General features: G+C 36.8%; 1 protein-coding gene across 9 annotated transcripts in view; it reads left to right on the plus strand.

Annotated features, from left to right (window-relative positions):
* CNGB3 (cyclic nucleotide gated channel subunit beta 3) overlaps positions 1-15131 on the plus strand; it is a 247341-nt gene extending 232210 nt beyond the window's left edge. For 5 of the 9 annotated variants that reach the window (XM_072804008.1, XM_072804001.1, XM_072804005.1 and 2 more), the window contains 4 exons: positions 7276-7422; positions 7650-7824; positions 8823-8897; positions 9980-12365. In XM_072804008.1, the coding sequence (XP_072660109.1) occupies positions 7276-7422; positions 7650-7824; positions 8823-8897; positions 9980-10240 (658 nt within the window). In that variant the 3' untranslated portion in view covers positions 10241-12365. Of the gene's footprint in view, positions 1-7275; positions 7423-7649; positions 7825-8822; positions 8898-9979; positions 12369-14710 lie in introns of those variants that run through there. The other 4 variants (XR_012019912.1, XR_012019913.1, XM_072804004.1 and 1 more) reach the window with 4 other exon arrangements.
* Positions 15132-15468: the final 337 nt, after the last annotated feature.

Consider the following 15468-nt stretch of genomic DNA (forward strand, 5'->3'; position numbering starts at 1 on the left):
TGGGCTCCCTGCTCAGTGGAAGGTCTGCTTCTCCCTCTGCTGCTCCCCCTGCTTGTGTTCTTTTTCTTTCTATCTCTTTTAAATAATTTTTTTTAATCTTTAAAATTTTTCAACCAGGGCTGTGGAGAAAGGAGAACCCTCTTACACTGTAAGTAAGAATGCAAGCTCATGCAGCCACTCTGGAAAACAGTATGGAGGTTCCTCAAAAAGTTGAAAATAGAGTTACCCTATGATCCAGTGATTGCACTACTGGGTATTTACCTCAGAGATACAAATGTAGTGATCCAAAGAGGCACCTACACCCCAATGTTTATAACAGCAAAGCTCACAATAGCCAAACTATGGAAAGAGCCCAGATGTCTATCCACAAATGAGTGGATAAAGATGTGGTATATATATATACATATATATATATATATATATGTATATATATACACCCACACACACACACACACACACAATGGAATACTACTCAGTCATCAAAAACATGAAATCTTGCCATTTGCAATGACATGGATGGAACTAGAGGGCATTATGCTAAGCGAAATAAGTCGATAAGAGAAAGACAATTATCATAGGATCTCACTCATATGTGGAATTTAAGAAACAAAACAGTATCATAGGAGAAGAGAGGAAAAAATAAAACAAGATGAAATTGGAGAGGGAGACAAACCATAAGAGACTCTTGATCATAGGAAACAAAGAGGGTTGCTGGAGGGGAGGGGAAAAGAAGGAGGGCGTAACTGGGTGATGAACATTCAGGAAGGCATGTGATGTAATGAGCACTGGGTATTATATAAGACTAATGAATCACTGAACCCTACCTCTGAAACTAATAATACATTATATATTAATTAACTGAATTAAAGTAAAAATTTGAAAGAAATGTCATGGAACTATACACTTAAAATGAGTATAATTTTTAGTATGTAAATTATACTTCCATAAAGCCATTAAAATATCATCTAAAATAAATAAATAAAATTTCTCAGCCAGGAATTTTACCTAATAACACCTTCTTCATAATTAAATATAAAGAGTCTATAAACACCTATTTCTCCCTAAAAATAATCATATACTTATATTAGGTAGTAAAAGATGGCCTTGTTTCCTAAAAGAGTGAGTAAGTAACCTGCTTAGAAATACACATAATAAATGGTAGTTACGTGATTCCAAAGTCTGTATTATTTCCACAAAACCATACCAGCCTTTAATAATTCTTTTGCCATACTTTACCTCACTGCATTGAGTACATGGTAGGTGCTTAATAAATACTCACATGATTGAAGTGAAAATCAAAAAGATCTTTAAGTTATTGTCTAAGGTCACAGCACACAGAGGTGGATCTAGAATTAGAATCCATTCCTTTTTTCCTGGGCCATTGCTCTGTTCACTATTTTTTGACCTAGAGACACTTACCATTAACCTCAACTATTTATCCGCTAGTATGTGCTCTCAGAAACTATATGGGGTTGGAAATATTTAGGGATCTTCTTACTAAGCTATTTAATGCATGAAACTTTCCATTGGTGGAATGCTGGAGAAGCATTTTGTGGACAGAAGGGGAAAAAAAAAAGAGGCTATTTTAAACGTTGCTGAGAGAGTTTGGGCAAAATCCATCTGGCAAACAGACTATTTCTTCCGTTCAAAAACTCATCAAGCACTCTAAACGTGTAACCTGTAGGCAAGTTTAATTAAAGCTTGAGAAATCTCAAAATAACCTGACATTTAAATATGTTATTTCCATTCTGCTCTCATTGTCTGACACACACAGAGACATTCTTAGGCCCAAATTAAGCTCCCCAGTGCCATCTAGCCCAGCCTAACTACTGGATTACCCTATGCACAAGGCAACAGGAATGTAAATGAAATGAGCTCATTCTATCATTGTCCTTCAAGTACCAACATTTATTTCATAGAAAGACAGGTAAGAAGATAGATAGGAAGTTGGATGGATGGATAGATAGGTAGATAGACAAGACAGATAGATAGGCAGACAGATAGGGTAAAATTCATTTCTCTTCCTTAGAAAAAGAAGGTGAAAGCAGAGCTTGTCTTTGGGAGAACCTCAGGAAAGGACTAAAGAATAAGTTTTGGGGAGGTGCCTGGGTGGCTCAGTCAGTTAAGCATCTGATTTTGGCTCAGGTCATGATCTCAGGGTTATGAGATCAAGCCCTGTGTCGGCTCCATGTTGGGTGTGGAACCTGCTCAAGATTCTGTGTCCCCTCCCCCACCCTGTCTCTCTTGCTTTAAAAAAAAAGAAAGAAAGAAGAAGAAAAAAGAATAAGTGTTCTTGCCATGGAACAAGAAACTTAAAATGTGAAATCACCGAACAAAATAAGTAGTCAACATTTATGGATTCCAAGTATCTACTTTCTGTCTTGAGGGAGTAATTCCATTTTTAAGTGACCTGGATAGTCCTGGACCTAAGTTTAGTGAGAAGTGCAGATAAGAGGCTGTTTGATGCCTCAGTGGCGTAATAACATTAGGGGTTTTTTTCCTCTTTTTTTTTTTTTCTGCCTTCTTTAGTTTCAGCTGAGCATTTCATATGATTTGACATTCTCTCCTCTCTTGGCATATCAATTATACTTCTTTTCAAGACATTCTAGTAGTAGCATTAGAGTCTGTGACATACATTTTAAACTAATCTAAGTCTACTTCACAGAATGCTACCTGCAGAGCAGAAGCCTTACACAGTATTCCTAATTCTTCCCTAGTAGCCCTTAAGACATTGACATCATTCATTTCATTTATCCCTATGCTATAATCACCCAATGCATTGCTACTTTATTATCTAAAGTTATCTTTTAGATCAATTAAGAATAAGAAAAACAAAGATTTTAGTTTTATTTTACCTCTATTCCTTCTCCATGTCCTTCCACTTTTTTAGGTAGAATTTCTAAGTTACATTATTTTCTTTCTTCCTGCAGAATTTCTTTCAACATTTTTTGCAGAGTAGATGAACAAATGTTGAATTCCCTCTGCTTTTGTTTTTCTAAGAAAATCTTTGTCCTTTTTCACTTTGGAAGGATTAATTTCACTGTACATAAAATTCTAGGTTGCTTTCTAATTTTTTTTTACTATTTTTAATTTTTATTGAGATATATCATTGGCAAATAATACTGTGTAAGTTTTAGGTGTACAGCATATTGGTGTTAGAAACTCATATATAAAAAAAAGAAATTCATATGTATTGTAATATGATTCCCACTATTGCATTAGCTAACCGCTATCATGTCTTCTTTGTGGTGAAAGCGATTATGATCTAATCTGTTAGGAGCTTCCACATATATTTCACTCCCCTCTCTTCTTACTTGCATGGCTTCTCATGAAAAGTCTGCTGATTATTATCCTTGTTCCTCTTATAGGTGTTTTGTTCCAGTCTCAACCTATCAATGACCAGTGTTGTGATTGGACAGGCCCTTGTGGGTTTTTTATTAAGGTTGTAAAATGCCTTCAGCAACAACCATCAGGAAACCTTGAAAAAATACAGGTTAATTACTTAGAAGACCTGGAAAATTACACAGCCACCTGGAGCTACACAGTGGGATCACAAAGAAAGAAAGAGTGTACAGGCCCGGGATTGTGCTTTTATTGGGGTTGAGAATGGGGGCCCAGGATTTTGTGGTCTCACTCTTCATTGGTGAATTTAAAACATAAGAGCGGGAATTTAAAGTATGTGAAGTGAAAAAAAGTGGCGCAATGGTCACTTATCAACCAAGTCTCTAAAATAAAAAGAGCTTCAGTGGGGGAACGCAGCTTAGTTCTTTAATTGGGTGGCTGACAATATGTTTAAAATAGGCATATTTAAAGTGGAAGCGTCTTTGAAATGGCAATCAAGTTTAGTTCAGGCACCCGGATTTCAAAAAAAGTGATGAAACATAAGTGTCAGAGTTTATACTACAATAGGTAAGATGTTTCCCCCTCTGGCTCTTTTTAAGATTTTCTCTTTATCTTTGGCCTATTACAGTTTGAATATAATATGCCAGGAACTGTGAGGTGGGGAGGGGTGAGTATTTATTGTGCTTGGTAGTCTCAAAGCTTCCTGGATCTGTGGTTTTATGTCTGTCATTAATTTTAGGACCTTCTTGGCCATGATGATTTCAAGTATTTTTTCTAGTATTAGAGAATTGTATGCTTTATGTATATTTTATGTATATGTACACACAAAATATACATATCTATTTATGCCTTTTGAAATTGTCCTGAAGTTTTTTATGTTTGGGAGCAAGTTTTGGGGTTTATTCATTCTTTTTCTCATTGTATTTTAGGCATATTTGCCTAATTTTCTAATGACCTATCTTCAAGCTCATCTATTTTCTTGGCCATGTACAGTCCACTGATGAGCCCAGCAAAGTCATTCTTCATTTTTGTTACAGTATTTCTGATTTCTAATCTTTCCTTTTGATTTTTGCCTTAGAATTTCTCTCTCCCTGCTTACATTTCCCATCTGGATATTCTTATATGATCCCTTAACATATTAATCAAAGTCATTTTAAATTCTCTGTCTGATAAATAAATAAATAAATAAATAAATAAATAAATAAATAAATAAATAAATAAATTCTCTGTCTGAGAATTCCAGTATCTGTGTCATATCTCAGTCTGGTTCTAATGCTTTCTTTGTCTTGTTAGGCTGTGTTTATCTTGTTATTTTTTTAAGTGTGCTTTTTAATTTTTTGTTGGAAGCTATATATAATGTAATCCATAATAAGAACTGAGGTAGATAGGTCTTTAGCATGAGGTTTTATGTTAATCTGACTAGGAGTTGGACTGTGTTTAATGTTAGATGCAGCCCTAGGTGCCAGAAGTTCCAAATTTCTCTAAAATGTCCTTGTTTCTATCTCCCTTTTGACTTTAGCCTTCCCTAAGTATACTTCCTCAGAGAAAGTCTGCACCCTGCTGCTGTAATCCACTGTTATTATACAAAAACCCCATTGGAACAGTGATAAGATATGGGGGAGATCTATAATCTTATATTTAAATTGCAGTCTTTTAGTGGATCTGTGTCCTGGGATGTGACCTTTGCCAGTGTTTCTTAGTTTTTCATTCTCCTTAGGTAAGACAGGAAGACTAGAGAGCCCTGGGATGGGAGAAACACTTCAGGTGGCATACAGTTCTGATAGTTTTTTTTTTTTCCCTAGATAGCAGCCCTTTGTTATGGAGAATAAATAAGTTCCAGGTGTATTTTATAATGATTAATCATCACCTTCTGCTGCCAGAACCATAAGGAGATCTTTCTTGGCTGTTAACCATGAGAATATGGTGGGATTCCTCAAGGATAAACCCATACAGATATCGGTTTCCCCATAATTGTGACCCTCAAGAGTTTCTTGATAATCCACTCTCAACCTAACAGTTTGTTAAAATTACCATTTAAATGTTTGTACCAGTTATAGCTCCAAGGCTTCTGTTCCAGTTAAGTAGGTCTGGCTGTGGTTTTCTGGATTCACCTATCTCTCCACATTTAGGTAGGAATTTACCTGCAACCCCAGTTCTCTGATAAATACAAGAAAAGTTATTGGTTTCCAGTTTGTTCAGCTTTTTTTGGTAGTAAGAACATAGGTGATAACTTATGAGCTCTTAATGTGTGACAGCTAAAACCCTGTTAGTTGCTTATCAATTAACAGCCAGTCAGAATGTTCTCTTTTTTGCAACATATTGCAAAGCACATATTGTCTAATACAAATCTTCAGGCCTAGGACCCATGCAACTTCTCACACTTCCCCCTAAAGGCAGGGCTGTGAAAGTATGAACATTCATTCTTATTGCCAAGTTGCTTTCTGTGTCCTTTTTACCTCTAGAGATTGTGTTTTTATTAATGTGAGGCTTTTCTATTCTCCTCTCTCTTTCTCTCTCTCTCTCACACACACACACACACACACATACACACACAAAGGAAAAGAACACAACTATTTTTTCCTAACTGGTGGACTCCAAGGAATTAAATCTATTGTATTATCTTTGCAATGCAGAGTCTGTAGTATTTAAAAACAAAACAAAACAAAACAAAACAAAAACAAAAACAAAAAAACATTTAAATTTGTCTTTTCTTATCTTGGTTTTAAATACCAACCCTTAAAAAATAAATAAATAAATAAATACCAACCCTTATTTTCTAGATTATTGGTGAATGATATAATTTTTAACCATTTCTAAAATTCATTCGTGTGTTCATTTCTTCACTAACTACTTGTTGGTCACTTCCCAAATACAAAATGGCCAGCTATGTCTCTAAAAAATGTAAAAAATAAAAAAATAATAAAAATAAAAAGATAAATAAAAAATGTAAAACCCAGGATTCACTGACTTTTCAAGTGGGACATTGTATGTGAATGACTATACTACAGAGCAGTTTGCGATATTGAGAAACAAGATGATTTGAGAGTTAAGTAGAAGAGATTGGATTCACCAGATGTAACCAAGGCATCATTAAGATTTGATGTCAGAGTTGTATCAGGCAGGACCCAAGCAGAAAACAGAAGGTATACTCAAACAAGGTAATTCCTTTTAATTAAGGCATTGTTGACAGACACCAATAGAAGGAAACTGGAAGAAAAATCTAAGTGATCCAGCAAGGATTGGTGATGCATCCTGAAGCTAGCAATGGCAAGGGAGTCTTTCTACAGCTAGGCCTGAAGGGAACAAGAGAAGGGCACACTCCCAGAACCAAGAAAGGGGTGAGCATATTACTAGAACTCCACTGTGGAATCCTACTTCTAGAAGACCACATATCAGGGCTGTAGATTTTGGTAGAGAACTGTAACTACTGCTTACCTAAGGTCTAGCAAGGAATGAGCAAGGGAATAAGTGCTCCAACACCACACTCCTCCTGTTTCCAACTTCTTACTGATAGTTCTCATTGGCTGCACTCAAATGGAAGTCAGAGGACAAGCCTACAGAGGTCGGTTTTCTGGGAGCAAATAGGAATGGGAAAATGAAAAGTGAATCTGAAGGAGCAAATAGAGGATACCCAGTCCAAAGAGACTTTTCACTTTTGGAATCTGGGATGAAGAATCCCATAGGGCACTGATGGCTACAAGTCCTTCATTTGAGGTGGGAGTTAAGGCAAAACCTTTTGAAAACTGTTGCCACTTCCATCGCCACCACCTCTAACTTCCTCCAACGTCCTCCACACAGTCACCTGAACTCTCGTCTTTGCCTCTCTCCAAAGTAGTATAAGTGGTTAAAATATTTTATGTCTATTTTTTCTTTTTAATCTCGCTGGAAGAAAAGTGAAACTGGTGGTAAAGATTCACTGTTCTCCTCTTACAGCCTTCTAGCAGGGAGAGGAGGAAATCGCCGAACTGCCAATGTGATAGCCCATGGGTTTGCCAATCTTTTAACTCTGGACAAAAAGACCCTCCAAGAAATTCTAGTGCATTATCCAGATTCTGAAAAGCTCCTCATGAAAAAAGCCAGGTATGACCTTTAAAACCCCATTAGAGTTGGTTTTACTTTGTGAAAATCTAAGCGGAGGACTGTATTGTGATGACAGGGATCAACTTTCTTCATGAGATGCCTTTAACAAACAAATGTTTATGCAGCTATCCATTGAAAACTTCACAGATTAGGAGAAACATTGGTGTCTCTGGTAATTTCTCCAGAATTTTTACAGTACTAAAGTAGCCTTTCTCTTCTATCCACAGTGTGCTTCTAAAGAAGAAGGCTCCGGCCACAGAGACAACCCCTCCAAGAAAAGGACTTGCCTTTCTCTTCCCACCAAAACAAGAGACACCCAAAATTTTTAAAGCTCTCCTGGGAGGTACAGGAAAAGCAGGACTTACAAGACTACTCAAACTGAAGAGAGAACAAACCATTCAGGTAATAAGGCAGAGTGAATGGAGGGCTGTCACAGACCATTGGACTAAGCAAACCCAGACAAACTCTTACTTTAATTCCATTTCAGACACTGGGATAGTTTGGATGCATCTAGTGTGAATAATAATGACTGTTTTATAGCATGTATTATTATCTAAACTGTATCCTCGTGTATCATTACATTTAATCCTCACAGTTTATTATAGATACACATGTATCCATATATATATACAAATACATTCAACTCTCATTATTTGTATATTCTGTATATTTGCATATCTACCTACTCATAGAAATTTCTTTGTAACACCAAAATCAGTGCTCAACATGCTCATTGCAAAAATACGTATGTGCAGAGCAGTGATGAAAAATTTAAATTGCCCAGTGCACATGTTCCCAGCTGAAGGTGGACAAGAAGACACTCTATTTCAGTTCTCATACTATAAACAAGTGACCTTTTCATGGTCCATTTAAGTGCAATGTTTTTCTCATTTTTGTACTGCATAGAGCTGAAGTGCTGTCTAGTGTTCCTAAGTACAAAAATGCTTTGATGTGCCTTACAGAGAAAAGATATAGCTTCATGTAAGCTTCCTTCAAGCATGAGTTACAGTGCTGTTGGCCATGAGTTCAATATAATGAATTAACAATATTTGTTAAATAAATGTCTCTAAACAGAAATACTCACAAAACAAGGTTATATATTGATTTGTTGATAAGAATTTGGCCAGAAGCTCATAAGAACCAAATCCTGCATTATCCCTAGGAGCAATGATTCAGTATTTGCTAATTCTGTGTTTGTGGATGCTTTATAGAACAAAACTACCATGAATAATGAGATTCAATTATATATGTATAGTCCTAAAATATACACCTATAAATATGTAACACATTTTACCAATGAGCCAATAAATATTTTCACAAATATTCAATCACTTATATATCACAAATGTTAAAAGCCAAAAATAACTTCATAGATTTCATCCAAGCCCTTCTTGTTATAGATGAAGAAACTGAACTCCAGAGCAACATATTTGGATAAGATTACAAAAAGTGACAGAGCAAAAACTATTACTCAGGTATTCAGACTTCTAGGCCTACACTGAGCTGCCTCTCAATTCCTAGAAATTTCAAGATACTCAAATGTTATTGTTTTTCTCTCTTGATTTTCGTATTTCTTTGATTCTTGTAATAGACGTAGGAGGGCAAATGTTGAAAACAGAGCAGGGATTCAGATTTTCTGAATGGAGTCATGTTGTCCCTAAAACTGTAAGAAATGGGTGGCTGTGGATCTTTCAGAAAATCATTAAGCAAGTATTATAAATCAGTCACCCTCAAGAGGCTAAAACTTGCCTCTTCCTTTTCACACACAAACACTATGGTGAAAATTAGGAATACAGTATGAACCAAATGACTCATTTAACCAGCATTGAAATCATAATTTGTGTTAAAAGTTTATGGGGTAAAGAAATATAGGTCATTGTGTCAAGTAAGTTCCTCCACTTTACATGTGTACATTTTATACCTTGTACAAGCTTCTCTTAAACTAACCTGAAGCATCATCAGTACAGAGCATAGTATGTTTTTTACTATGAAATCTCTGCAGATGATACTAAGAATAATAGTTTCTAAAACTATACAGCTCAAGCCCCCGTGGGATGAATGGAGAAGACTGTATAAGGAAAGAGAGATGAGTTCCTCCCTGAGGTTCTCCTATGAGCTTATGCAGCAGGAAAATCATACATTCTGTAGTAGTTTTATGGCATTTGGTTAACACTTTTTTATTAGAAAACAAATATTTAAAATTTCATCTCCATAAAATAAATAAATACATATTTTTAAAGCAAAAGCAAAGAATCCTGAGCCCTAAGTCTAATAATTCAGAAAGCTTGAGGACAACTAGGAAGAGAATTTCTTGTCAGGGACAAAAATGCAACCCAGAATTACACTGTTAAGTCAAATGTGACAGCTCAGTCTCATTCTTCAGCACATTAGAAAGCTGTCAAATGATAGTCAAATGCGAGGCAGATGTGATTCCCACATTAATTTAATTCAGACACTCTTCTCTTGGTGGTGATCTTTAGTTATTGTATATTAATCAAAAGATTCCAATGTCCTTTATTATGATTTCAAACCAATTCTTTCTAACTGCTTCTTCCAGAAAACAAGTGAAAACTCTGAAGAAGGAGGGGGTAAAAGAAGAGAATATGAAGATAAAGAAAGAGAGCCATCAGAGAAAATACTGGACAGCTCTGAATGTAGAGCAAATTGTATTATAGCAGAGGAAATGCCCCAGTCCATTAGAAGGGCAGCTTTACCCAGAGGAACTACTCGTCAATCCCTCATCATCAGCATGGCTCCTTCTGCAGAGGCAGGGGAAGAGGTTCTGACAATTGAAGTCAAAGAAAAGGCTAAGCAATAAGTGTTTGATTATCTTTAGATGTAATCTAGCTCATTCCCAAAGAGATTGTACCCACGAATGTAGCTTAAGTTAATGAGGGGGGAAGACCTCACTGGGACCCTTGAGAAATGATAGACAAATCCTTAGCTTAGTTTCTAGGAATTATCTGAGAGGGTGATCTTACGCAGTGGTAAGATTATTTAAAAAATATCCCTATTCTCTGTTGTCATTAGCTTTATGCTATTGGTATTTCTCCTAATTTTATGTAGTAGGGTTTTTTCTTCCATTCTCTCTTGATGTTTCTTCCCTCCATCCTCCGTTTTGATTAGTTTGGTCTTGGCCCTGAAGTGATTCACTTACCTTTACAATTTTTATGTGTGTGTTGAAGTCTTGCACGACAGTTAGTCTTCGTTAAATGTCCTATGCATGTGAATATTACTTCTCACTTGTAGGGGATTATGATACTTTAATAAAATGTTGAAAGTAAAATATCATTCAATATTTCCATTCAAATAAGGGTGATGAGCCACTCAAATATCAAATCAACCCAGCAGCTGGGACTGGAGGAAAGCAGAGATAACGGAGCCTGTGGATGTGAAATCTGACCTGCAGAAAAGTCCTTGGAAGTCCAGTATTGGTCAGTGGTACCAACAAACCCACAGGAAAAAACATATTGTAGCAACATGTTGGAAAAATCATTCCCTTTGCTAAAGAAACAGACTTTAATATTTTCCCTCATACCAACTTGAAAGGCAGCAATCTACCTAACTCATCTAGCTCCACAGACTCAGAATGGAGGAATCCTATGGTCCCCATCTTCAGGTAGGCTAACATGACATTTCTGAGTCTTCCCCAAGCATTTGCTTCAAACGATGCCAGACCTGAGCTTCTTATTGTTTTCAGTTTTAGTAAAAAGTGATGAGGTTAGGAAGCCAGACTGTACACATGTCAGATTGACATATCCCTACAATTTGCAGAATCTACATGTACAGCTGTTTACAAAATCTCCAAGTTAATTAAGTGCACTTTAGGAAGTTGTCCTCATGAATCAGCTAACATTAGCATAATTACTAAAGTCTCATGCTGTGAGGAGACTAAAAAAGCTAGGCTGATGTCGGAAGTAATAATACATATAGAATTCCATTCTAATAAATGCCATTAGTGTATAACATTAAGTTCTGTATAATAAGACTATTCCCAAGTCCCAGAAGATGGTCATTGTAACAGCACTTTGCTGAGAGGGTTTTAACAAATCATATTAACCAAAAAGCCTACAACATAGATGCATTCAGCAAACCATGTATAAATTGATCACTATAATAAAATGTATTATTTAGTTGGGTCATCATTTTTTAATATAGTGTTTGAGTATCATAAAAACATGGCGAGTTTTACAAAAAGTTATTTTTGCACTTTTTTCAGGAGTTGCGGGGATGGAGAGAAATTGTTAAATGATGCTTGCTTGATTATGGGAGTTTGTGTGTAGAAAGAATGATTAGAAAATGACAGAAAGAAAATGTAGAAATAGGGCCTGAGAAAAGTTTAGTAATAGGAAAAAAAATAAAGGGAAGAGAATCCTGAATATGTGAATAATATGTTCTCCCCTTACATCCCACAAAGAGATTAAAATATAACACCTTTGCAGTTTATGTTTTTCCCCTGTTGCTTATTTTCCCTCCCGAACTGTTCCTATTTTGGAAACTATCATCTCCACTTTCCTAGTCCCTCAGACTAAAATCTAAGAGTAAGTAGTAGTCCTTCCATTGTTTATTTGATATCAACAGGTTCTTTTTCTTTTTTAAATATTTCTAATTATTCTTTCTTTTTCAGTTCCAATGCTACACCTCATATGTATTTTCTGTTCAATTCAAATAAACATTCACTTTTTACTTAAAATCTCTGCTGATCACTGATCTACCTTCTCAATTCTTTTGTCAAGAGAAAAATCAGATTTCTACAATACCACTGTCAGTCCATTCAGGTTGTTTATAACAAAGTACCACAGACTGGGTAACTTATAAACAACAGAAATTTGTTTCTCGGGATGCCTGGGTGGCTCAGCAGTTGAGCATCTGTCTTTGGCTCAGGGCGTGATCCCAGGGTCCCGAGATTGAGTCCCGCATCGGGCTTCTTGTATGGAGCCTGTTTCTCCCTCTGCCTGTGTCTCTGCCTCTCTTTCTCTGTGTCTCTCATAAGTAAGTAAGTAAGTAAATAAATAAATAAATAAATAAATAAATAAATAAATCTTAAAAAAAAAAAAAGAAATTTGTTTCTTACAGTTCTGGAGGCTAGGCAGTCCAGGATCATGGCCCAACATGGTAAAGTTAGGGCCCTCTTACTGGTTCATAGCAAGCTTCTTCTCACTGTGTCCTCACATGGCAGAAAGAGCAAGGGATGCCTCTGGAGCCTCTTTTACAAAGGCACTAATCCCATTCAAGAGGGCAGAGCACCTTCCAAAGGCCCCACCTCCTAATACTTTCATTTTGGAGGTTAACATTTCAATATGTCAGTTGGTGGGGGGGGGGAACCACATTCAAATCATAGCAACCCCTTTTGACCATGTTATTTCTCTACTCAGGGACCTGCGAGTCCCTCCTACCAATTAAATCTTTTTTATCCAAATTTAATTACCACTACCCCAAACATACCCTTCACTGCCACTGGTCTTCCTGCTTTTTCTGGATTACCTCCTACCTTTCTTCCTCTGGTATTTGTGCAGGCTGCCTGCCACAGTATGGAATGTTGTCTCTTCTCCATCACTTACCTCTTCCCTATACTTCCAGATCTCTCCCAGTTGCCTCTAAAAACAACCCATGATGGTGTAGTCTCAAAGGATTATCTTTTACACTTTCAGGGAAATACCACATAGTATAGCACTATATTGTTCTCAAATTTCTGCTTAACTATGAATTATTTCTGCATGAATTATAACAAGGCAAAGACTAGTTCTTATGCTTTATTTGTATAAAGGCAGAAAAGCCCAGTTTTATAAAGGGAGAGAGAATATTGATCAGCAAATCATGGAAGTAAAATAAATACATAATCGACATAGAAAAGATTCTTGACTTCACTTGTGCTCAAAGGAATACAAATCAGAACAAAAATGGAATCACTTTATACCCATCAAATTGGATAATATTTGAAAACAGATAATAATACCAAGTGCTGGTAAGTATATCAGTTAGAGCTACCATTCTGGTAGTACTTATAGCAAAGTTCTGGCAGCACACCTTGGAATTTGCCAGTACAACTTCAGAAAATGTATCCCAGAAAATTCTGAAGCAGTTCCATCAGAGAAAATTCAAGAAGAAATGCATTGTTTATAGTACAAAGAGACTAGAGGCAACTCTGGTGTCTACACTGGGAAATAGATGAAATGAATATGGTGTGTGGGCGTGTGGATGTGTTTTTAAGATGAAACTCTATCCAGCCATTAGAAGTAATGCATTAGACTTACACATAACAACATGGATAGCTCTTTAAGGGGGAAAAAAAATGTGTGTGTGTTTTTTAAAGAAGAAAGAATGAGATCTTAAGTAATATGATGCATGTGTATTTTTATAAAGCCTATCTGATAAAAATTTTCAGGCACAAACCAGTAGCTCAACAAAGCCAAGTTTACAAACTTGCTACAAGATGGGAGACTGCTCATCAGAGGAAACATGGGCGTCTAACCAAACTCTGAGAAGGACAGGGTTATTATAGGGTGTTTGGGGAAAGTAGACATTAGGGTAGAGTTTAAATGAAGTAATGTTTCAAATTAAAGCAAAACTGTAAAAAAAAAAAAAAAAAAAAAAAAGCAAAACCGTATGTAAGGGGGTCAGCATCAGACCTGGGCCAACAAGCTGACTCAGGTCCTATTTCCTTGGAAACTACTCAGTTTAAAATAAATACAGACTGTTGTTGCCAGAAAACTCTTATCCGAAGTTATATACCTGACTGCTTTTCTGCATTGGAATTATTCCAATCCTTCAGGCAAAAGTAGAATGTTTCAGTCTTATTGATAAGATTTCAAACACCAATGTTTCTGACGGTTTTTTTTTTTTTAATTTTAGAGTACGAAGTTTCTCAACACCCATGTCCTTTTGTTAACAAAAGCAGTGTTTACAGGATCTCATTTAAAACATACACAAAACACTATATATCTTTCAATAGTATATATATGTCTAAGGAACCGTGTGAAATGCATTAGAGATACTATTGAGGTGGAGAGAATGAAAGAAGCAATAGGAATATATGATGTGAGAAAAAAATAAAAACCAAAAGCATCAACAAGTAAGGGTAGTGTACAATGACCTGAGGAGCATGATTCACTCAATTCTGTGTTAAGTTTCTGTGTTGGGTCTAGTAACAAACTAGTAGTGGGAACCCCATCAACACCAGGATCTTTCGTTTAGCCTTGGTTACTCCTGAGCCACACAGGTAGCCACTGTAACACAGCCACTACTTCATCTGCTTAACTAGTACCTTTTTTTTTTTTTTTTATGATAGTCACACAGAGAGAGAGAGAGAAAGGCAGAGACACAGGCAGAGGGAGAAGCAGGCTCCATGCACCGGGAGCCCGACGTGGGATTTGATCCCGGGTCTCCAGGATCGGGCCCTGGGCCAAAGGCAGGTGCCAAACCGCTGCGCCACCCAGGGATCCCATTAACTAGTACCTTGACCTACCAATGAGACTTTTCTTCTGCATGTAAGCAGGTCTCCATTGACCATTGCAGAGACTACTTACAAGAAGAGGGGGAGACACCATAGATGCTCATGCACAGAGAAAAAGTCATGTGGGACACAGTGAGAAGAAAGCCATCTACAAGCCAAGAAGAGAGGCCTCAGGAGAAACCAAACCATCAGGCATCTTGAACTTGGACTTCCACATTCCAGAACTGTGAGAAAATACATTTCTGTTGTTAACTACCCATTCTGTGGTATTCTGTTATGGCAGCCCTACCAGGCTAATATAGTACACATGGTTTCATGAACTGTGGTGGTAAAAACTGCTTGTTTGAGAAGTAGAAAAGGCCAGTGAGGGAGCACCTGGCTGGCTCAGTTAGTAGAGCACGTGACTCTTGATATCAGGGTTGTGAGTTCAAGCCCCATGTTGGGTGTAAGGATTACTTAAAAATAAAATCTCACAGGCACCTTGGTTAAGCTTGATGTCTTGATGTCAGGTCATCATGATCTCCAAAGTTGTGAGATCGAGACCTGTATCACACTGGGCATGGAGCCTGTTTCAGATTCTCTCTCTTCCTCTC

This window comes from Canis lupus, chromosome 28 (assembly GCF_048164855.1).
Source record: "Canis lupus baileyi chromosome 28, mCanLup2.hap1, whole genome shotgun sequence".
NCBI classification, from domain to species: Eukaryota; Metazoa; Chordata; class Mammalia; order Carnivora; family Canidae; genus Canis; species Canis lupus.